General features: G+C 39.9%; 2 protein-coding genes across 5 annotated transcripts in view; one reads left to right on the forward strand and one right to left on the reverse strand.

Annotated features, from left to right (window-relative positions):
* syt7b (synaptotagmin VIIb) overlaps nucleotides 1–16,162 on the forward strand; it is a 96,704-nt gene extending 80,542 nt beyond the window's left edge. For 3 of the 4 annotated variants that reach the window (XM_035164684.1, XM_035164700.1, XM_035164717.1), the window contains 5 exons: nucleotides 4,420–4,543; nucleotides 9,261–9,528; nucleotides 9,646–9,815; nucleotides 10,139–10,253; nucleotides 10,432–11,021. In XM_035164684.1, coding sequence (XP_035020575.1) covers nucleotides 4,420–4,543; nucleotides 9,261–9,528; nucleotides 9,646–9,815; nucleotides 10,139–10,253; nucleotides 10,432–10,739 — 985 coding nt within the window. In that variant the 3' untranslated portion in view covers nucleotides 10,740–11,021. Of the gene's footprint in view, nucleotides 1–4,419; nucleotides 4,544–9,260; nucleotides 9,529–9,645; nucleotides 9,816–10,138; nucleotides 10,254–10,431; nucleotides 11,022–12,814 lie in introns of those variants that run through there. The other variant, XM_035164691.2, reaches the window with a different exon arrangement.
* A 3,520-nt stretch (nucleotides 16,163–19,682) lies between these two features.
* Nucleotides 19,683–23,482, reverse strand: sdhaf2 (succinate dehydrogenase complex assembly factor 2). The gene is made up of 4 exons (XM_035156545.1): nucleotides 23,325–23,482; nucleotides 21,900–22,123; nucleotides 21,590–21,699; nucleotides 19,683–20,123 (listed from the first exon to the last, which is right to left on the reverse strand). Exons 1-4 carry the CDS (start codon nucleotides 23,349–23,351, stop codon nucleotides 19,993–19,995), a joined length of 492 nt encoding a protein of 163 aa, XP_035012436.1. The 5' UTR covers nucleotides 23,352–23,482; the 3' UTR covers nucleotides 19,683–19,992.
* Between the last annotated feature and the right edge of the window lie 59 nt (nucleotides 23,483–23,541).

The following is a 23,541-nucleotide window of genomic DNA, read 5'->3' on the forward strand; positions in this document are numbered from 1 at the left end:
TACTATGCTCTTCAGCCAGTTAAATTTCTGAGTTATAGTTAGTAAAATGTACATGTGTTGTAAAGCGAGAGCAGCTGTAAAATTAATGATGCCATATTTTCAGTTGATTTATTCAGTCATCAACCTGAAGTGAGGTATTACATTACATTGATTTGCCTCCTATTACTCTACTAAAAACCTGAGTGCAGGTTTCATTTCCTACTTTTTGACAGATGTCCTCCTCATCTGGTAAACTGCTGATTTGGATGCATATAATCTTGTTAATGTATTTTTTTTTCATCAGTTATTGCTCTTTATGTGTCATCCAGCAACGGAACACTGTCTGTGTGTCTTAGGTTTGATAGAAAGAGAAGATTTAAACTTTTTCCTCCACTTGTTTCCACTTTTACTTGTGCAACTATACTTCATCAAATTCATGCAAATATGACAAAAGTGCTCTGGTTGTCTCAGGGCTTCATTAGACTGGAGGAGACAGAGCTGTGGATTTATTTACAGTCTGGGAAAAAAGCATGCATAATATATGCAGACCTGCATTAACTACAACAGTTTTATACGCACTGTATCAGAGTATTACATATGCTCTGCAGGACTGAGATGATTTATAACCAAATATTCACAGTAGCATAATAGAATGAAACTCTGCTTTGTAAATAATGGAGTAAACAGATGGCTTTGTTTATGTAAGGTTGATAGTTCAAGATTCGTGTGGTTTCTGTTTTGTGCTGGGTGTTGATTTAGTGGAGTTCAATGAGCTGTCATTTAGCCAACTCCTCCTCCAAGTATGCATTTACTGGGCATACAGTGTGTACTGTATCGGCAGAGAGCGGAGGCCTCTGAAGAGACATCTGTGTAACTGTGGTTTCAATGAACTGAAGTGCGGAGTAGGTGAAACAGGGATACATCTTTTTTTAAACGGAAATCTTTCAAACTTTTAAATGGAAATCGTAAAACTTTGATTGCTGGAATGCCCCCAAAAATCTACATTTTACATTTTGATGCTCTGATAGTGCTACTGAGAGTATCAGGATCAGATTTACCTTGACTGTTTTCAAACGGATCCATTCTGTCTCCACACATATAAATGTAAAGTACGTTTTAAAACATAAAGAGGATGAAACCCTGGCAGATTATGAGTGGCTTTTTAGCATATGATCATTAATTTAACTTATGTTATAGTCAGTAAGTACAGGCTGGGCCCGTGCTACCAGGTGAGCTACCAGGCTTGAGGCCTCCTGCTGCGCTCGCAGGTTTGTTTCAAGACTGATTTCAAGCCTAATCTTAACAAAATAACTTATAGAACTTATATAATAAAGTTTAACATAAAAATAAAATCCTGTTAACTAAACTATGAATAGGGGGTAACATGTTACAAACAACAATAACAAACCTTTTGAAATTGAAATATCAAGTTTTGTTCTTGCAGGCTGAATGAAAGATATAATCTAAAATGTTATGCTTCATAAAACAATATGAAACACTGAAGGTAAAACAGAGGGTTTCAGAGAAAACACTGCAGCTCAGGGGACAGTTGCGTCATCGCCACAGACAGCCAGACAGCCAGGTGTAATGTGTGTGACTGCTGGTGTTATGTAATTATTTTAAGGTAACACATTGTCTCCTGATGTGTTATGCGGGGCTGTTATTAGAAGCTGTAATTGAACCTTATTTTAACCTCCCCTGCAAACATCCTTCATCCATCACCTGCTGCAGAAATGACGCCGTCGTGTTCCAGACGTCCTTATCAGCGGCTACATGAAGAGTAAGCTGTATTTGGCAAGCGTCTGAAACAGAAACCATTACATTTTGAATTCAGTCTGCGCTGCATTGTTAGCGCTCTGACCTGCAGATCACGGAAAATAAATGTAGAGTGACGAATCGATTCTTTTCTCCTCCGCACCGTATCCTTTTCTCCTCCTCTCTGTATTTTTCTTGTTCGCTCTCGCTCCACTTTTGCTTGTCTCTTTGCTCTACAACCCCTGTCCATCTCTCAGCCCTCCTTCTCCAGCCTCCCTCTATTCTGCCTGCCCATGTAACGTGTCAGTTTGCTTCCTCTCTCTGCTCCAGAGCATCTGACTCTTACACCCAAACCAAATCTGGTGTGTTTTATTTCCAGGCCTTCATCCTGTCTCCCTTCCCTCCTGGATTTATCTTACGGCTACTGTGTCTGTGTTCCTGTACTTATGTCTTTGTGAGGACCATATTAAACAGAGACCCTACAAAGTGAGGACATTTTTGGAAAGTGAGGAGATTTTGACTTTTTCAATGGGCTGTTTGAAGGTTAAGACTTGGTTTTAGGGTTAGAATTAGGTTTAGGTTAGGTTAAGGGTTAAGGTTAGGCATTTAGTCTGGAAGGTTAAGGTTAGGGTAAGGGGCTAGGGAATTAATTATGCCAATCAGGGTCCTCACTAAGACAGAAGTACAAATGTGTGTGTGTGTCTCAGTTTCGCATTAATTTGAGTCAGTAACCTCACTTTGTTCATTCTATTTAATCCTCCAGGTCTTAACAAAGACAAATACTCTCCTACTCTCATCCTCTGCGCACAGTTTTCAACTGTATCTCTCCTCCTCGGATAATCTTTCCCACAATACCATCTTCTAATCTCACTTCTGCTTTCCCCTTTGTGTTTAACAGCTCACCTGTTCACTCGCTCACACTGTTTCTGTCTGTCTAACTCCGGCTCACTATGTCTGCGTGTTTATTTCTCCCTGGGTCGTCTCTCTCGCAGCGATAAGTGCTCATTAGTCTTATTTGTCAATACGCAGAGACAGACACTAGTATTAGATCTTTTTATTTTCCATGTCGACCGAACTGTTGCATAATATGAGCAAGGAGCAGTCTTTCAAATTTTCGTATTTCCTTGTTCTCTATCTTTTTTGTCTACGGATTTTCCAGACATATTATTGTTTATTTCTAAAGATCTTGCAATGGAGATTTGATTTTGTTTGATGGTGTATTTTGTCCATGTCTGGGGCTTATTTGCTACTATTATTATTATATTATTTTGTTTCTAAATTACTATTCGTACATTTATTTTCTCCGATACTGTTGCAGTCCACATCACTGAGTTATTCCAACTCCTCTTCTGCTTTAGAGACAAACACTATTTGACTAAAAGTATGTGGACACTGGAACTGCTTGATTCTAAACGCATTAAAGCGATGGTTTACCATTTCTGCAAATTCACTTATTTATTTTCTTAGCAAGAGTCGGATGAAAAGATTGATATGGCTCCTGTGTTTATACTGTAAATATGAAGCCGTTACCAGAACTCTGTTAGCGTAGCGTAGGATAAAGGCTGGAAACAAACAAGATATGTATTAGTGAGCTGTAAAGGTGCTAAGAGACAGATTTCTGGAAAGAGCAATGCTGTTTCCAGCTGTCTCCAGTTTTCAGGCTAGACTAACCGGCTACTGACTCCTGCCAGCCTGCGTCTAATTATCAGCTCCTGCTTCATATTTACATTATTAGATGTTAAAGTGGCTTCAATTTTCACATCTAACTCTGACAGGAAAGTAAATAAGTGTAATTAGTGTGCTTTTGATATGCAGCTCCATTATCTCCATTGGACTAAAGCCGATCAAAGAAATAAGCAAACAAGAAAAGTAAATACTGCTACAGTCGAGAACACAAAAAGCCAACAGGTGTATTTTACAGATTTGTCAAAGATAGTCATGTATGCTTCTGGTGTTTCTTAGAAATACAGTCTATAGCTAGAAATGGCTACTGAAAACTAGCCTTGTTATGCTTTTGACTACCTCCTTCTGTTACATAAACCTCATCTCACAGGCTTTAGTGTTTTCCCACGAGTCTTCCATGTCAGCTTCCACAACACGTAAGACCCAGGGTGCTCATTTTCAGCCACAAGAGTGTGAGACTGGCTGGGTACTCATGTTGGGCCATAAAAACCAGATCACAATTAGTGTTCAAGCTCATCCCAAGAGGTCCCCTCAAATTGTTGCCACAAGCCTTGCTGTGAGTTCAGTGAAGTCTAAATACAGTCTGTTATGCCACCAGGATGAAAGTTCAGAGCCCCCTGTGCTGTTTAATAAATATTTTATCTTCACTGTCAGTAGCAGCAATGAGCTGAGCAGGCACACATCACTTTATTAATCACGTTTTTAATTGCTACGGATCAACCTAATTGTAACCTAACATAGCACTTATTAAATTACTAATACAATATTTGAATTTTGTTGAAATTGTATTATGGGTCATGTATTGTGTTTTCCTATCTACTGTATTTTATTCTTTTGTGTGGCATACACAAGTGAAGGATGAATTTGCATTAATTCCTGCATTATTGGACAATAAAGTTTTGAATCTTAATCCAAAGATTTCCTTCAATTGTAAATGATGGACCAAACGTACAGTACTTATCATGCTTATTCATATTTATGTGTCTCTCTCCATTTCAACAGGACTCCAGGTAACAAACCAGGCAGTAGCCCCAGAGGTCAAACCCCAGATGAGAGCGGACGCCGCCACGATGCCAACTCCTCTGTGTCTGACTTGGCCAACTCAGTCACCAGTGACATGCTCATGGTAAAGCACAATATCAACACAGCCCCATGAGACACCTTTCATTGATACGTCACTAACTCATCTGCTGTGTGTCTTATTTCTGCTTTGCTGAGCTCATCTATATTAAGAGGAGGAAGGCTGCTGTCAGCAAAACCTTTTAAATCATAAAAAATGAGATGGCTGAGAGACTTGAATGGTGCCCTCACATCATCTCTCCTAATCTAAGATGAATGTTACATGCAGACGTTGAGACGAGGAAGTGGAAGATGAGCCAATAAGGGAGAAAAAGTAATGTAAGATCCTCAAAATTGGACTTCAGCTCATTAGTAATTAAACATTGTAAACACACAACTTGAATTAAATTTAGCAAGACATGTTGTTATATCTGTGTTGCTTCGTTTTTAACGTGTTGTGTTGTTTTATGCAGAGAGATTATTGAGCTGGTGAGTTCAGTCTCAACCTTGGAAACAGCAGTTGCAGGTTCATTCACAACTGTTTGACTAGAAACATCCAATCATATGAATGCATAAGTACATGGCAGCCATGATAACCTGACACCTTTTACTATTTCTCTGCTGATACATCAATTCCATCCAAACCTCCTCCTTATTTGCGGGTTTGCAAATCGTTGATTCAACTAAGACTGAATGAGCAGTAAGAGCCTTCCCTGGCAAATGTATTTTACAATTTGATATTTAATGGTAATTTCCATTATGTGTCTCTGAGTGAACTGTGGTTGTATAAACTTGATATCATTTTGAGCAGTATGAGGATATTTTATACAACCACAGTTCGCTCAGACACCTATCATGGAAATTAGCATTAAATAAAAATTGTAAAACACATTTGGCAGAAAAGGCTCTTGTGATTTGCACTTCAGTGCCACCGTAATGTTATTGGCTTAAAAGTTAATGTTGACAATTCATTGAAACCGGCAGGTGACTCCAGATCGAGCTTGTGAACTCACAGTTGAGCTTTTCAGATTTAGCTCTTTTGGATCTCAGTTGTTTGATTGCACGGAAAATGGACGTATTGAAGTGATACTGTAGTTAACAAATACTGACTTTTATTACAGTATTATATTATTATGTCAGTGTTTCAGTTTCTGGGAAAATGTTAACATTGCTAAAAAAAGAGAGAAACTAATGAGGAACACGAGCAGTCAGACAATCCTATGGGTTCTAAGCCAAACACCAACTCAGCCAAACTCAATTGGAATACATGAAATAGGTGTTAAAATTATTTCTGAAACTGTCTGCTGTATAAATCTATTACTATTTACAGACCAAGCTCCTGGTTTCATTTTGAATTATTTCCTTGGACGATCACTTTATTTACTTTGGCGTAAACAGTGTAAAGTTTGAATTTCCTCACTCATAGAAATCAGGTTCAAAGCGACAAAAATAAGTTGCAATAAACCAGACTTATCCTCTGAAAGCATTTTGTATGAAGAATTAAAGTATAGAATTATAATTGGTTCTAGAGAACATGGTGAGAAAAGAACGCCCACGCACTTCAGTTCAATAGCTTGAAATCCAATGAGAAGCGTTTCCTCCACCCAAGTCTATCGTCCCTCAAAAATAACTTTCTTCATCCCACTCAGCTCACCCACCTGTGGATCCTCACAGAGAGTTATTGCCATAAAGTATCTCAGTGAACAGAAACATACAGTAATCATCACCCTGAAGTGACACTCGGGGAGGGGAGGGGGACACGGGCCTTATGCAGCGAGGTTCGGTAATTAGCTGCGAAAGAACACGCAGTGCTGTGGGTGCTGTGAGAATATGGCAGAGATGGGTATGAGCAGTGTGTAATTATGTGGGTCTCATGGTGTGTCTGAGGAATTCACAGTGGAGATGCTTAATGATAATACTCATTCCGGGCAGTTTTGCCAAAGGCGTCTATATGTTACACAACCCTCGTTTTCGTGACACTCGCGCTGCTGAAGGAAAAAGTAATGGTGCTGTATACAGATGCTGTGTTGAGAAAAAGGATGTCAGAGTATACAGTATATATCCAACCCTCTCAAGCGTCTCAGGTGATAAGGGGTTGGCAGTGGATGGGGCGGGGGTCCTGTCAGAATCACATGCTTCTTATCAGGATTTACTCGGACGCTGCTTTCCTTCTGTGTGATGCTGACAGTTCCAGGGACAGTGTGGTGTGAATGTGTCTTTGCTCCTGCGTCATCACACATCCACATGTTTGCAGAGGTTTACATATATGTGTTTTATTTGTTGAACAATAAGGATGGTGATTTATTTTTTTCATTATTGTCAACGAATCACTTGAAATCACCAAAACCATGCGTTTGTCCGATTCTCAATACTATTGGAATTCCCAAGTCTGCGGCATTTGTGGCACCCGGCAAGCCCATCCATTCTTACGGGCACTGTAGTCTTTTTTGTTAGCAAGACTAAAAAGTGTTGTTGCTGACTCTTTTTATGTGGAACGATACACGTTTTGTTGGTATGTATTTGCAGGCACAGGACAACATAAAGCCATTTTCAGACATGAACGCTGAATATGTGCGAAAATTGGGTCTGGGGTTTGTCTTTCACATATGGAGAAGCAGCAGGAGATTTTTCCGGGTCAGATGTATTCACAACAACAGGAAAATGTCCTGAACATTCAGATGAGGGGTGGTCGTCTGGATAGAGTACAGGTGGCAGGATCAAAAAGTATAAAATCAGTAGTTTTTGTTTACAGCACATTCATTTCACCAAAAATCTTCGTCAGCATCTTCTACGTGTCTGGCAAAATTTCTGATTCAATTCGTTGGTCAATTGGGTCTTTTGGTCTTGTATTTGTTGATAATAATAGAAAATAGAAATTAGCATCCTTATCCTTTCATTGTTTGTTACCTTAAACAAATAAAGCACATAACCACATTCCAAGACAACAAATATACAGAGTATCTCTAGGTTTATCCTTGAAAATGTTATGCAGACTGTACCATGTTTTGTGCTCCATCAGTATTTGCATTGACTGCATGTGGGTTGTTTGGTTTTCGGTAAAAAAGAAATTAGAGAAGAGAATTTAAGAATTGAATGGGAAGAGAGGAGAAAAAGAGAGAGTGCCCAAATGCGGAAAATGGGGAAAAGCAATTTAGGCCAGCTGTTGGGTGGAGGACTGCATAATGAAAAGTGATCATATTCAGCATGGAGAATGAGGTTGAGCAGCACCATCAGAAATATGTGGGATAATATGGAATTGGATATTAAATGTCTGGAACTGCTCTTTGAGTGATGCCTCCAGCTCTTCCTCCATCAGATAGTCCTTTTTAAAACTGGATTTGTGTCCCTCCCTCCGTCCCGGCCATGGCACCATCAGTGAGAGGGTCTGACCAACAGATTATCTGCCTCTCATCTCCACACTGCTTCAGACACTTGGTGCCCTGGTCGCACATCGGACACAGCAGCCACGTGACAAAACACTATTCTAGTTTGCCAGTCAGGAACTGTATTTTCAAGTTAAGGTGTAGAATTAGTGCCTCCTGTGGCCTGGAGTCTAAGTTACTTAGTTACTTTGATATATGGTATTACCTGCCAACTCACCTGAAAGGTTGGATAAGTTTAACCCTGTTGTCTGATAAAAATATAGTGCAATTCTTATGGGAATACATTTTGTACACCCTTATATACTTTGCTCCCAGGTTAGTGGGTTCACTTGGTTAAAACCATTGAAGGCATATGTATAAATTTGGAAGCCAAAGTGAAAGTGAAGCCAAGTGTCTCAATCGCCACCTGGTGGCTGGCCGCAGTATAGCTCATATACCCCGCCTCCTCTATGTTAGTTGATGTAATGTGAGCCAAACCTAAAAGATTGGTTTCCCTCAGTTATTTGATGCTATAAAAACAGGGTGAAACATCATGATTGACAGCACAGATTGGTCGATCTCTTTATTGGCGGGACCTCGATACCTTGGCTTTATCCCCTGATTGCTATTACGCAAGATGACAGTGTTCATGTCAGGGGTAGTTTGGCTTCTGGCTTTCCGGATAGCGGGAAGAAGTGGAGATGCGTTGTCCATCAACTGTCTATGGTTAAAACTAATACATCAGAGCTGCAATAAATCCTCCCTCCGTGAAAGTTCAAACGTTGAGCATTTGTTTCAGAGGCGTTGATTCAGCTTCATGTTGGAATCTCAAAATTCACTTGCTTCTTTGGTTGTGGAGCTTTCAACCACATCACACTGTCCATATCACCCGTAAGAGTGTGCTCAGTTCCTATGGAGCTGTCGCTGTTCAAGCCTTTTATAACTCTGAGGACTTTCGTTGCTGCTCATTCAATCATTCACTGCTCTCTGTTATAGAATAATAGACTCTCACTAATTTACTCTGCGGTGAGCAGTAAATTGAGATTTCAGACACTTATGAATCATCATCATTTTGAGTCTTCACCGGCAGATGTATTTCCAGATTAGAGTGATTTATCACATCTTTAACGTGAAACATATTGCAAAATGAGATTGTATTTTTTTACACACTATGAACTTTGACACTCAAATGAAATGTCAGATCATAAATATAGTATACTTGAGTAAATAGGGAGTCATTTTAAACATAGTGTCAGTCTGGACACACTAACCCTTATCAAGCCCCGCTTTTACAACAAAAAATAGAAGTAATATATAATGTATACCCATAAGCCATGTATATGCTTCCATTACAATGTAGCAATAACTAAACCACTGAGAATAAATTAAAAGAAAGTAACCTTGGTTTCCTGTGCCTCTAAGTTGTCTCCAGGTTCCGAGGAAGACGACCACGAGGGTCCAGTGTGTGAAAAGCTGGGTCGTATTCAGTTCAGCGTTGGGTACAGTTTTCAGGACTCCACCCTCACCGTCAAGATCCTGAAGGGCCAGGATTTGCCTGCAAAGGATTTTTCCGGCACCTCTGACCCATTTGTCAAACTCTACCTGCTGCCGGACAAGAAGCACAAACTGGAGACCAAAGTGAAGAGGAAGAATCTAAACCCCCACTGGAATGAAACCTTCTTGTTTGAAGGTTTGATGGAGGAAGCTTGCATAAAATCTTAAACATTAACTGAAAGCTTAAGCTGTTTCTTTTCCATGTGCCTCACTGTGACCTTTGGGGATTGTGCTGTGTCCGTTTCTCTCTCAGGGTTCCCCTATGAGAAGGTGGTCCAGAGGACTCTATACCTGCAGGTTCTGGACTACGACCGCTTCAGCCGGAATGACCCCATAGGAGAGGTGTCCATTCCCCTCAACAAGCTGGACCTGGCCAACATGCAGACGTTCTGGAAGGAGCTGAACCCATGTAGTGATGGCAGCGTGAGTGAGAAAGAAGGGGGTGGGAAGGAAGGAGGGGGAGGAAGGGGGAAGGGAGAGGAGGGGGAGAGCAAGACGATGGGACAGAATGTAACGGGTGATGTCATTCCTGGCTGCTGTGACGCTCCCGGGGGAAATGTGGCAGGGTGCTGGTGGGAGACGGGATGGAAGGGAATGTGGAGGAGGCTGACAGGTAGACGGAGAGAACATAGAAAGCCAGAGATAGACACAAAAAATACACAGTAAGCAGCTGAACGGAGAACAATGGGGGAAAAGGGGACAAAAAAGTAAACAATCGGCTGCTGTTGTGTGTATGATTTCTCCAGGGGAGTCGAGGGGATCTGCTGGTGTCTCTGTGCTACAACCCCACAGCCAACATCATCACTGTGAGCATCATCAAAGCCCGCAACCTCAAAGCCATGGACATCGGAGGCACTTCTGGTAAAGATGCTCCTTCATCTCCCGTGTCCTTTTAACGTTGACCTTCTACATTACCGCAGCTTCAACATAAAAAATGACATGATTTACTTCTAGAAAATCACATCAAGCCCACGACAGCACACATAGTAACAATGCATTAAATTATAGTAAACATGGATGTGCATCTGCCTCTCCACAGACCCTTATGTAAAAGTGTGGTTGATGAACAAGGACAAGCGCGTGGAAAAGAAGAAGACAGTGGTAATGAAGCGCTGTCTGAACCCTGTGTTCGACGAGTCCTTCCCCTTTGATGTGCCTGCCCACGTGCTGAGGGAGACCACCATAATTATAACCGTCATGGACAAGGACAGGCTCAGTCGCAATGATGTCATTGGAAAGGTATCTCCTTCCCACTTCTTCCGTCTTCTTCTTCTTCATTATCCTCATCTTCTTCTTCCTCTACATTATCCTGACTGTGATAGAACATCACCAGCTGATCGCTTTTGATCGCCAGTCTCTACTGACCCCTGCTGGTACATGCAGACCAATCTTCTGAACTGTAAATGAATAAATGTAGCCTACAACAAATGACAAGTCTTGAAAATGCTTCATTTTGCGTGTGAACCAGAGATTTACACCAACGACCAAAATGAAATCCAGGCACAGGCAGGTGCTCGCTCTCAAATGTCATCTCCTAAAATGTATAATTTCATTACATGTAGAAGATGTATTCAAATTCACTCTGAACAATAACAGAAACATTATTTTTAACACAGTGCACATTAGTGTAGTATTGTCAGCTTTTTGCCTGAACATTTCAGTTATGATGAATCTGCTGGTCTCTTTAGAAAAACACATCTATTGCCCTAGAAAAATCCTCAAGGATCAATTGCAAACACCAAGGCTGAGAGAGGCAGAGAGCCTTTGAATGTTTTGGTTGCCAATGTCAGTATCAGCTATTTCTATGCTTAGTTAGTTTATTAATTCTCTAAATTCTTACTTTTATCTCCTGATATACTGTTAATATTTTATAATGTAATTATTCAAACTTAATCCTTCATATATGTTCATCTGTGTATTGCCTGTAGAAAAAGTCACATTGATGCATATTCAGTTGAGCTGCTGTTCACTAACTAATAGTCTAGACTACATTAGCTTAAAGAGGCTAAGTACTGTTTTGCTATTAGCCTAGCTACTCCAACGTTAGCATTAACTGTCTTGTAATCGAGTAGAAACGTTACAGGTTCAACATCAACTTTCATTCCTTTACTCACCTTTACACCAATGTTAATGACGCTACTTCTATTTCAGTCACTTCTTTGTTTCTGCTGAAGTTAGCATGCTGACCAGCGAGCCCCGTCCTGACCAGCTGACCTGTCGCATCACTTCCTGTTAGCGCCCTGTTTGTCTGAAGAAGTAACGCCACTAAGGGGACATATATCTTTTTCCCGTAAATACAACAATGGCTGAATCTCTTGGCGAGCGACCATCACCACCTGCTTCCAACAAGAAACCTGGTGGCGGAATAAGCTTACAACATTTTCTAAATGTTAGCCAGAATGAATTTGAATTTGAAGTGCACCAACTGAACACTGACTACGGTTACATGGACAGCAACATTCTGTCTATTGCCCATATTCTGAATAAAACCTTATTTTGATTGTGATGTTGCTAATAGAATATTCCATTCATATTCCCATTTATATGCGATTAAGACGTACACATGTCCACATAATGCAACTAAGATCAGAATACTCTACATGTCTTGATTATTATTTTTTTTTTCTGAGTATGATCTTAAGTTAATCTGAAAACGCTTTTTACATGACAGTGTCTTATTCAGACTATTGTCTTAATATTGGAATATTGGTGTCCATGTAAACTTGTTCACTGTCTCTGCTTCAGCTGTAATTATTACCAAACTACTTTCTTCTTTTCAGGAAACCTTCCAGGAAATTATTAGATATCTACAGACTCGTAAAATTAAGCTTCAAAAACATTTTAATGCCATTACTGATTCATATATCAGTACACAACTCAGCTCTAAACAAGCCCAGACCCTTGTGTATGCTGATGGATTTGTTTACTTATGACCAAATACCAGCTGCTCTACAAGTATTGATAAATTGTGGCGAACAGAGCTCGACACAATTTATAGTTTCTGTCTGGAAAGACCCCAAAGCTCAAATCAAGTCATTCGTCAGACACTGTAAGCATAATATCTGAGCTGTGTGATACTACACCGTCTATGGTTTTCTATGACATGGACCTGGATTCTCTTTCTACATGAGAATTACCTAAAGACTCTGTGTCTGATCTTCATTAGTGTCAGCATTATCCTCTCTCAGAGTATCTCTGCAAGGGAAATCTCTTCCTCTAATGGCTTTTTTCCCCATCGTGGATTTGAATTGAATTCTGAGTGTAGTTGCAGGCTTAGCGGTGAAAGCAGGGCTAGACTTAAGTCTCACTGAGCGTTTCTTTCCCCGCGTAATACCTGACAGTTTTTTGGCTCTGCTTTTTACAAATAACATCAGTCTCTTTGGGATACTACACGAGTTACACCGACTGTCTTCTTTTCACAGATCTATCTTTCGTGGAAAAGTGGCCCCGCAGAGGTAAAGCACTGGAAGGACATGATGGGTCACCCTCGCACCGCTGTGGCTCAGTGGCACGCTCTCAAGGCCTGAGGGACCCAGCGACCAAACCTGCCTACAGTGTTTTTCCCCCCTCAGAATTCAGCATCCGCCACCAACCCCCCGCCCTCAGCACATATCCCCTACTCTCTAACTGTGGTCTCAGACTGCAGAAACTGTGTGTCATCTCTTTGTTCTCAGGCCTCTTTGATATGTCCCCTCGTGACATCATCCTTAAACTTCACCCTTGTCCAACTCTGATTCCCACCTCACCCCCTTTTATCCATTTGTCTGAACTTAAAAATGCCTGTGATGTCTTGACACACTTCTTCCTTTGTGCCCTTCTTTTTAAGACGAGTCTTTCCTCCACCTTGTCAAACATTCTCAGTGTTCTACATCCGAGCAGTAGCCTACCTCTTGCCACCCATGACCAAAAACGGATCTGACTGATATTCCAGCTATCCTCTATGGCGGCAAGGCGGCCTGCTTCAAACATGCACCTGAGTGTGGATGGCGCTACATCGGGTGTTGCGGTGAGGAATCTTCCACTCTGCTCCTCACCTCTTTATTCAAGTCCTCTTCAGTTGCAGTCACTTTTTCTTACATCAGGAAAACCGACAAAGGCAATGGAAGAGTGATGCCCTGTATTTAAAAATGGAACTGGACCCTGTCACTCAACCCATGTTTGATCTTTTTCACATTCCACTCTTTCTCTGGCACCCTTGTAATAATTATCCCTTGGCTGGAACCCTTCGTCGTCTGTGCGTGCTGTGGGTGATGTGCTGTAACCCCAAATGAAGATCTCCAAATAAAAAAAAAGGACAAGAACAAGATAATTAAACACTGCTCCTGGAGGATGAGTGTAAAAAAAAAATAATAATACATTCTTTCCTATTTTCTTGGAAAAGAAAACCAGATGGACAGAAAAAAAGAGTAAAGTGATTAATGTTGTGATTTATTTTTTGGTTTTTCAAAAAAGAACGTAGAAAATCAACTTGTTCTTCCAGACTGAAAATAAGCAAAAAGCCAGCTTCCGTAAGTGTGTGTGTGTATGTGTGTGTGTGTTAGGGTGTGTGTGTTAGAGTGTGTGTGTGCGTGCGTGTGTGCATGTGTACATGCGTGTGTGCAAGTTTGGACTTGCACAGCTAAATTAAAGATATTGTTAAAAATATGCCCTTGATAATGATGGTGAACATAAAGTATTGTTAGAGCTTGTGGTGTTGATCTTAGCTGAAGACATGGGGAGGTCACAAGTTGAAAGAGTCCGTCCACCCAATATAAATTATTTAAAGGAACCCAGAACCAGAAAGATATCGTTATGTATATGTCGTGTGTTTGATCCCCTGAAATCACTGCTGCCACTTCAAATACAAAGGAAATCTAAAGGATGTCATTGTGGTACTCATCCTCATTTTCAATTGGACTAGAATAATAAGAAAACTACTTCCAAAATCCAATTCCATCCAACCTAAGTAACCAGGGTATTTTTCAAATATATATAAATTTATTTTAAATATATCTCATATTGAAAATTAAGTTTTTATTATTATTTGAGCACATTTCTAGCTTTTTCAAAAGGAAAAAGCCCCGAAGTGGGCCTTGATTTTTTTTTTTTTAACCTCAATTTTCGAGGTTAGGAATGAATACAGAGTTTAGTTAAATAAATGGAGGTGGTAAATGACTTTGCTCAGGGTTGATACATTAAAAAAATCAAAAGTAGATGGAAAAAAGAGATGACTTTCCCTGTCACCCACTCTACAAAGTGTCCAACAGATTCATTATGAGTATTTACCATGGAATAGACGCCTCCGTTTCTTCGTTGTTACAGAGCACTAAGAGTCCATGGGAGTTTTGAGTTGATCACAGGTCTCTATGCCAGTTGTTTGCATCACTGCCTGAATGTGACCTCCCCCCCACCGAGTCCCATATAGACACGTGTTAGGAGGATGAATGAAAACAAAATGAACGAAATAATAACTGGGAGAAAAATCTTTTTACATTCCACTGATTGTTTTTTTTGTCTACTGGCTGTGTGCATGTGTGTGTCTGGGTGGGTGTCAATATTTGAACTTGAGTTTATATGTGTGATTGTATTTATTGTGAGTCCCTCTGTGTGTTTATCTGCACTGAGTTCTATTTTGTCGGTTTAATACAGAACAACATTGTTTACCGTTTTTATTCTGTATGAAACAATCCAGATGTACAAAGAAATAAGTTTGTCAATTCTTTAAGAATCACTACACTTGTCGATGACGATGCTGGAACAAACCTCTCTTCATAGCAGGGTCACTGCTCATGTGTGGTTTTTTAAAAGGCCGTTTGGTTTGAGGGGAATTTGTTATACATGCACTTAGAATGAATCTTAAACCAGCTTTGCAACAACCCCGGATTAAAGCCTGTTTTCTTTGACTGCCATACACCAGATTTTTTACAGAAGCAGCCACTGACATTTTGTGCGATCTGTGCTTTCTATCTGATCATCCAGGCCAAAATAACGAAGGGTGGGTCCCTCACATCGCAGCTGACGTCCCCAAACACCCCTGTCGTGCACACATGCTTTCTGGCACAAAGTGTTCTGTGTGTGCCTTATAAACCCTGCCACGCCTTGCTCCTCACCATATGTGCCCCCTCTCCGAGTGTCAGGGAGGGGGGAGAGAGAAAAAAGAAGGTGACAGGAGATAATCATCACCTCTTGCATCACTGTTAGCTACATCTCAGGTCAGAGCCAAGCATTGGAGCATCCCAAAATAACCAGGAACACGGTCGTCTGTCTGTGCTGATGGCCCTGTGTGTTAAACAAGGCATTACTGAGAGTGCTGCTGACAAAGCATTACATTCCAAAGGCTTAATGAAAGTCACCTCAAGCAATGCAACTTGAATATTGCTTAAATATCCAGTCAGGGTTCGGTATGTTTTAGTTCTAAGGAATGCAACTAGAATCATCTTTCTACACATCACTGGCCAAACACTGGTAAATTTTAGCGGACAAGCTTGTATTTCTGATTTTGGGCACTCTGCTTGAGACAAAGAGAGGTTAACCAGCAACATTTTAATTTATATACTGTACAAATGATTGTGAAGTGTCCTGTATGAAAAAAAGAGAAAAAAGAATCAGTATTTACTGGGGATGTTGATATCTGTCTGTCCTTGGTATGACTCAGTCCCTTCTTTCACTCCCTTTTCTCTTTGTAGTCACACATCTGTGGAGTGCACAATGTTAAATATCGACCATTTATTTTTTGAACTCTGTACAGTGTATATAATATAAATGTGTATATAAAACAAAAATGCTCCTGGTCTGGTCTTGATATGCATTTTTTATAAGCTTGATTTTCATTATATCTTCAGGCCATACATGTATTACATATTACATATAACAGAAATAATTACTCGAGAGTTGCTCCACAGTGGAATCTTCAGATCCTTGGCTTCATGTGCTAGTATCTCACGTTAAAATACAAATTCTAAGTCCTACCTTCAAAATCCTATTCAAGTATATGTACAAAAGTATTATCAGCGTAATATACTCAAAGTTTAAAAATAATCAATGAGTTCTGCAGAAAATACTGTTGAAAATTCATACACAAGATTAATCTGAGGGTTTGTGATATGATTAATCATGTAGGGATAATTATTAATTCTTTTTTGAGTACTTGTTGTCTTTTTTGTTATGAAAAAATAATTTGTAAATTTGTAATGTAAACTAGAATATTATATTATTATTATATAAAAGTAAATCAATATTCAGTAGTGCTAACATGTAGGGCATTTATTTTTATATATTCATATTTTTTTAATAGGCTTATGATTTTATGTAAGACTCTGTTCAGAAAATAGTCAAAGCTGTCTGAGTAAAAGGTTCAATATTTCCACCTTAAACGTAAGGAAAAGGAAATATATGGTAATTTGGAAATATAAAACGTTTTTTTTAAAGTAAGATAACCAAAAACTACTATTTTCAAGAATGCTGTCTAAAACTATCAAGATCTGATATTAAACTGGAGAGTTCACTCAGGTTCACCCAGTTCAGTCTGATTTGAGGTGATGATATCATGAACAGTATTTATAGTAGTTTAATTGCACATACATGGACCAAATAATAAAGCCACATTAAAGTCAAAAGCATTTGTTCTATTTCTCTCCATCTCCATCAAAATCCCAAATATACACATTACAACAGTCAAGCAATGCTCATCATAACTAAAGATGTCCAGTAGATCAGCTCCAAGCTCTTTGACTCTGAGCCTCTTTTGCAATGTTCTTCTCTAACTGCCTCATTTTCAGCGACTTAACTTACATTTATTTCTGTATTTTGTAATTTATATTGTCAACTCCAGCCTCCAACTCTGCTAAAGTTCAACGATTCACCACTTTATTCAACAATTTACCACGATCCCATTAATGGGACGCATCCCTCTGCTGCCACTTGTTGGGTGGTGATGTGGAATCTGCAATCTCCTATAGACTATAAACAATTTATGAGTTAATGGGCTAAGATTCTTCTGCCCCTCCGACTAATTAGAAAGGTATAACAGTTCAAATCAACATTTTAATTGTTGATTATAATTTTTACCCCCTACCTATATATTTAACTTGCTCATTTAAATTATATGTTGCTAAGTGGCCTATTTGCTAATTATATTATTTTTTAATGAAGGTCTCTGTAATTCTTCTTATGTAGGGGGGCGCCACACTATAACGCCTTCTATTCGCCAATAACAACTGCAGCTCAGGCAGAAATAGGACTAAAGATAAGAAGGTATTTAATGTATCTTTAGAAATTATATTGATCTCTGGAGTTAAACAAATTGGCTGCTCTGCCTCCACACACTTTGTTTTACACATTCAACACAAGAGAGAAAAACTGTAAAAGTTGCGTAAAGCTGAGAGAGGGTCTATGTTTGATCTATCAACTTATGTGTAAATTCAAACATGAAAACCTTCCTTTTCTCTCCCAACCAGTAGGAGAAGTTTTCCTAACACTCCTGCGCTCACGCCTCGTCTCCAGCAAACATGGGAAGACATGATGAAAGCTGGGGGATGCTGCTGGTGGAGGTGGAGAGAGAGGATACAAGGGAACATGAGATTGAAATTCCAGGAGAGCTGAAGGTGACGGCAGAGCTGTGGATAAAACAGAGAACTGTCACGACACAGCGAGCAGCAGTGGAGGATGACAGGAGCACCGGGCTCCACATAGGCACAGTGGGTGTGCGTGGGCAATTGATGAATATACACTCTAAACAAGCCTCGGAGCAATAAATATGTGAATTGTGCATCCCCCTGCCGTGGGATCCATAGGTGACTCTTTTTCTTTCTCTCTTAAAGGCAGGAAATTGTGACATCCAGCAGTGGTTCACATACTGTCAAATAAAGAGTAAATCATAGTGCAGGACACTTACACACTGTTGGGTTTCACATTCTGATCCATTTCAGACCTTCAAAATTCCGGGTTTATTCTATGTATTATGATAAGAAAAGAGGACATATATAAATCCTTTACTTATGCCAATAAAACAATGTCAAGATCCATCATAAATAAAAGACGTGCATTCAAATTCCTTCTCAAACGAATGAACAGAAGGTTGAGCAGAAACATGCGAGTAGCATCTTTTTTTGCAAGATAGGGCATTTTTAACATGCCCACCATCTTACCAGGGAATAATTCATGGACTTTCATGGGGAAAAAAGCCATATCTAGAGAACTGCATGTGAAATGTGGCGCCGCTTGATCAAATTGATCTTGGTCTTGAGCTCTACTCATTGCCATTCTAGTTTTTTCCAATGTAAAATATTTAATCAACATTTAATTGTCAAAAATATAATGTAAGGAGTCAAGAAAAAGAAAATTGAAATAATCAAGCAAAGTATTAATACCTTAATAGTGATGCACTTATTGTACGTGCCACTAGTGATGAATACATTTGGTGAGACAGATGGCAGAGGAGCAGAGAACACACAGAGGGGAACCCTTCTGACATCACCTCGCTCTATTTTAGGATGAGATGAAAAAAATAAAAATTGAAGGTGGGGATTCTTACTCATCACATTTTCCCCAAAGGATTTAGAACCAACACACATGACCATTTGTGTCACATGTGTAGGACTGCCATGTTTGTGTAACACCTTGGCCGTATATCATGCACATTATAATTCTACGGGTGTGCACAAGCAGGCTTGTGGTCTGTTTTGAGATTCTGTGCACATCTCCTGGCCAGAGGGCATTTCCCTTATGCTCTCAGTACAAGGTTCCAGTGAACCGACATGACACACAGCCAAGCAAGAAATCGTCCTCATTGTCGACACAAACGCACACACACTGATCCAGTGGAGGAGAGAAATATGACCTTGTGTCAATGGCTGTGAGCAAAAATATATAAGGTTTAATTAAAAAAAAATCTGCTTCACAAAAGTTTTAACCGGTGCTTTGTTTTATCAAAGCCAAGATAAAATACACGTGCCCTTTCCAAGGTTAATATCCCTTTCATCCAATCTTTAGATTTTTGTCTTCATTGCACTAAGATTCTCAGCAGAAGACCATTCAAATAAATATGTCAGCTGACATGTAACCTGCATGAAAGATTTAGCACATGTGAAATGTATGAAGGTTACAGGTGACCTATTTGCCACAGACACAAAGATGAGCATGTGCTTCAGTTTGATGGGAAATAAAGTGATCTGCTTCCATCTGGTGTCCAATAACAGACACTGCAGGCATCAAAAAACGTCATTATGTAACAAGTGCAAAGTGTTAAACATGGCATCCTCCAGTCATGTGACCTGACCCTGTGGTAAAACAAAGAAAACAACGCACACAGGAAACAGTCAAGCATCAACATTTATTTAACAACCCATAATGTGGGTAATAGGCACAGTAAGATCATTGTCCAGCTTGTGTCCATTACTGAAAGCGGGCTTCCCCATGATCCATCCCATTGAGCAGTTTTAATTTACAGTCTTTAAACATACAGTTACAATCACAGGCAAATAAGGCTGCAATATTTTACAGAAACAAGACAGTAAAGTGAGTGAATATTTTGCACTTCCCGAGGTGTTTTCTAGAGGGAAACAACACTGACATCCTCTCAGTGCTCCACCTTAAATCAGTCTCTGAGGAGGTCCATGGGGCCTCAGTGACTTTCCTTCTCCAGATACTCCAAGCTGGGAGCATCTAACCTCTGCTCTTGGTTGCGGTTCTTTGTGAACTCCTTCAGCATGTCCATGATCTCTCCTTCGTAAACTTCAGGAGTGGGCTGAGCTTCTGTAAGCAAACAGAAATCATGTTGGATCATTCTCTGCTGCAAACCGATCCTCTTCAAAAGACTAGCAAAGCAAAGGTTTATTTTCCACAGCAAAGATTTCATGAGACAGAGGGGACATCACATCAGGAGGCTGATTCAGACATGAATGATTTTAAAAAGGAACAAAATACGCATGAACGTTTATATTTGTAATACAGGAATTGGAAAAGGCAACTCTGGGTCCAGGACAAAAAGACAATACACCTCCTCAGTTAAAGACATAAACTCCAGAAAATGTACAGGACATTAGGTCTGGACATTTTCTGGCCATTCACATTTGACGAACGAAGCAGGAGATTTTCTGAGTCAGACGTGTTCACAACAACAAGAAAATGTCATGAACGTTCAGGCGAGCAGTGGCCAGTTTTGTACCATATGTTAAAAATGTTCATCAATAATGCTCACTCACTCGCTGGGAATTTTCCTGCTGTATTCTCACATGAGCTCACTCTGATATTTTCTGGACATTTTAATAGGGGACTGGCAGAAAAAGTTCCGGTAAACATCCGGAGCAACTGACGTTTGCGTTACAGTCCCTCTGGAAATTTTCAGGATAATGTCCAGACTTCAGTACACGTTTGAAAGCAGCTCTACACTAATTCAAATGCTTTCCTAATCACAGTAAAGGGATCTTTCAAGGCCTATTTTAGGAGACTATGTGAGTGACCTTGAAAAGTCTGTTTATTTAGTTTAAAAATGAAAACAACTGAATGAACGTAATGTTATTATTTATCTCAGTGAAGTAAGACTGCCTGTAACTTTTTATTGGTTTGGTTTTCCAGAGTGGTGCTGCCACTGGATGTGTTCATGCTGCTCTCACACTGATTCTGTTGTTCAGCTGTAATACACAGTGAAACAGAAACATAACTGAAGTCAAATTAAGAGAAAATTACAACAATAAAATAGCAAATTATCTTGGTACAATGAATAAGCTCCCGGGGTGAAGTCTGGGGCAAAAGTAACGACTAACAAAGTTCCAGAATTGAAGTTCATTTGTAAGCAGAGCTGTTCATTATTTCAGGACCAGCGACCATGAATGATTGCCAATAAAAAAAAAAGCCTTATTAATTCCTATGCCCACTAGAGATTTCCACATTTAGCCGTGTTGCTGACTGAATTCAAAATGAGAGTGTGTGATTTATTTGTCTCCATTAACGCAAAACAACAAGTCAAAGTAAATATTTGATATTTGCAACTTGAATAAACATGAATATTGCATTAGCCAAAATGTTTTTATGTCATTAAACATTAAAATGTTTTGCAGAGGGAGTATCCAAATTCCTGTTAGTGCCTGAAATTACTCTGGACTGGAGTCTATGTTTATATTTTGCTTTGGTGAATAATGACTGCTGTATTGCATGAGATTGAACAATCAACATCACAGGTTTGAGGAGAAATTGTCGGAGAAACAGTGCTGTTCTCTCACCTGTCGCCCAGTAATAGATGTCCCAGTCGTTGCTCGGTTCATTTATCAGTCTGTCGTACTGCCGCAGCTGGTTGTCACTCATCGTGTTCAGGTATTTCTTTGCAAATAGGCTGTAAGACAGATGGAGGATTCAGTTGAGTCTGAGTCTTTTCTCTGAATGGAAAGTCAAAGATACGGGTAATTATCTGGTCAATTGTCCAACTTAAAAACTTTGAGGGGAACACAGGAAACTTGAAAAGCTAGTTGAGTTTACAACTTTCGTACCAGTTCGCGGGACAAGGGGGGGACAAAATCAGTACAGTTTAACAACCTGAGCAGAATGCAGTTCTCCAGCATGCCCCTCTTGCGACTCTCATAAAGAAGTCTGCGTTTCTTGATGTAAGAGGTCTCGCTTGGGTTCTCCTCCCAAGGCGGCAAAGGCATCTCAATCAGATCCCCCCTGGTGTCATCTGGCGATTCACCACGGTAACCACGAGATGATATTAGCCCTGTGACTGCTGGTCTCAATGCTGCTTGGAACATTCCTGCCACCAGCTGACGGCAAACAAAAAAAAACAAGTTTAAATCAACACCAGTGACTTGTTACACAAACTCATCAGAGTCAAACAATTCACTGTGCAAGATGTTGAAAACCTGCTGAAAATGCAGAACATACAGTTTCTCTCTTAGTTTTTTCCTCCATCAGTTGATAGTTTCGTTTAAGATTACTGAGCTTTTACCTCAAAATGTCTCCGGTATTAGATCAACATGTCAAACTGATACATCATTTGTGTAACTAGGTGCATGTCTGTAAGGGACATACAGACACAGGAGGTCCCTTTCTTCTATTAAATATTATACATTTTATATAATAAAGATGAAGGGTTATAGTTAATGGTAAATAATGGTTTAAAGGACTGTATTTTGCTGTGTTAACTTTATCTTTTAGTGGCCCTGTGGAAGGGACCTGACCCGTAGGCTTGGCACAAAAGGAATAAAAAAATATATAAAACAATAAAATGCTGCTCCTACATCGATGCAACATAATAAAATGTGCATTATACGTCACAGGGGACTTTGTTAAAAAATATCCATTTGGTATTACGTCCCGTGACCTTTCTTTGTTAGCAAATATAACCAACACGTACACGACCTGTCATACAGTTTGCAGACGAATGTGTGTATTAGTGTGGTGTTGTGTTCCTCCCTGACATTGACTGATATTTCTGTCTTTAAGTTGTTTATGGTTTGAATTTATTGACTAAACAATAACAGAGTGTGATTTGCGTCTTCTACTTTTAGATGATGTTGTTCAAAATGTTTTTCCTCTACACAAAAACTTTAAAGTCCAGAGAGAGAGAGAGAGAGAGAGAGAGAGAGAGAGAGAGAGGAGCAGAGGGAGGTTGCATAAACGTCAATCACACGCTGTCCTGTTGTACAACTGTCCTCCAGCGACACACACACACACACACACACACACACACACACACACACACACACACACACACACACACACACACACACACACACACACACACACACACACACACACACACACAGTCTGCACCTTTACTACACTGAACTGAACATTAGCCATTTACAGCATGAATATACAGCTGCTACACCACAATAACATCACATCAAAACATATGATCGAGCGTCTCTGAACAGTCCTTGACGTGCTCTTCACCGCAGCTTTCAACACAATTCACCAGCAAATGTCAAAAATAAATCAAAGGTTGACTTCGTGACTCACTTTTTTGGCGATGACGGACGACAACATTGTAAAACCTCTGTTTAGCGACAAAGAAGAAGATGAAACTGCTCCTGGTCCGTGAACGTGCGGCTCACAACAGTGGGAATTACACAAGCGACTCTCTAGTCAGGGGAAACACACCGGGGGACGATTTATAGCAGCGCACACGTCGCGCCATGTTGATTGGGTAACAGTAATGTTTAAAAGAGAATATAAT

Source organism: Hippoglossus stenolepis, chromosome 1 (assembly GCF_022539355.2).
Source record: "Hippoglossus stenolepis isolate QCI-W04-F060 chromosome 1, HSTE1.2, whole genome shotgun sequence".
NCBI classification, from domain to species: domain Eukaryota; kingdom Metazoa; phylum Chordata; class Actinopteri; order Pleuronectiformes; family Pleuronectidae; genus Hippoglossus; species Hippoglossus stenolepis.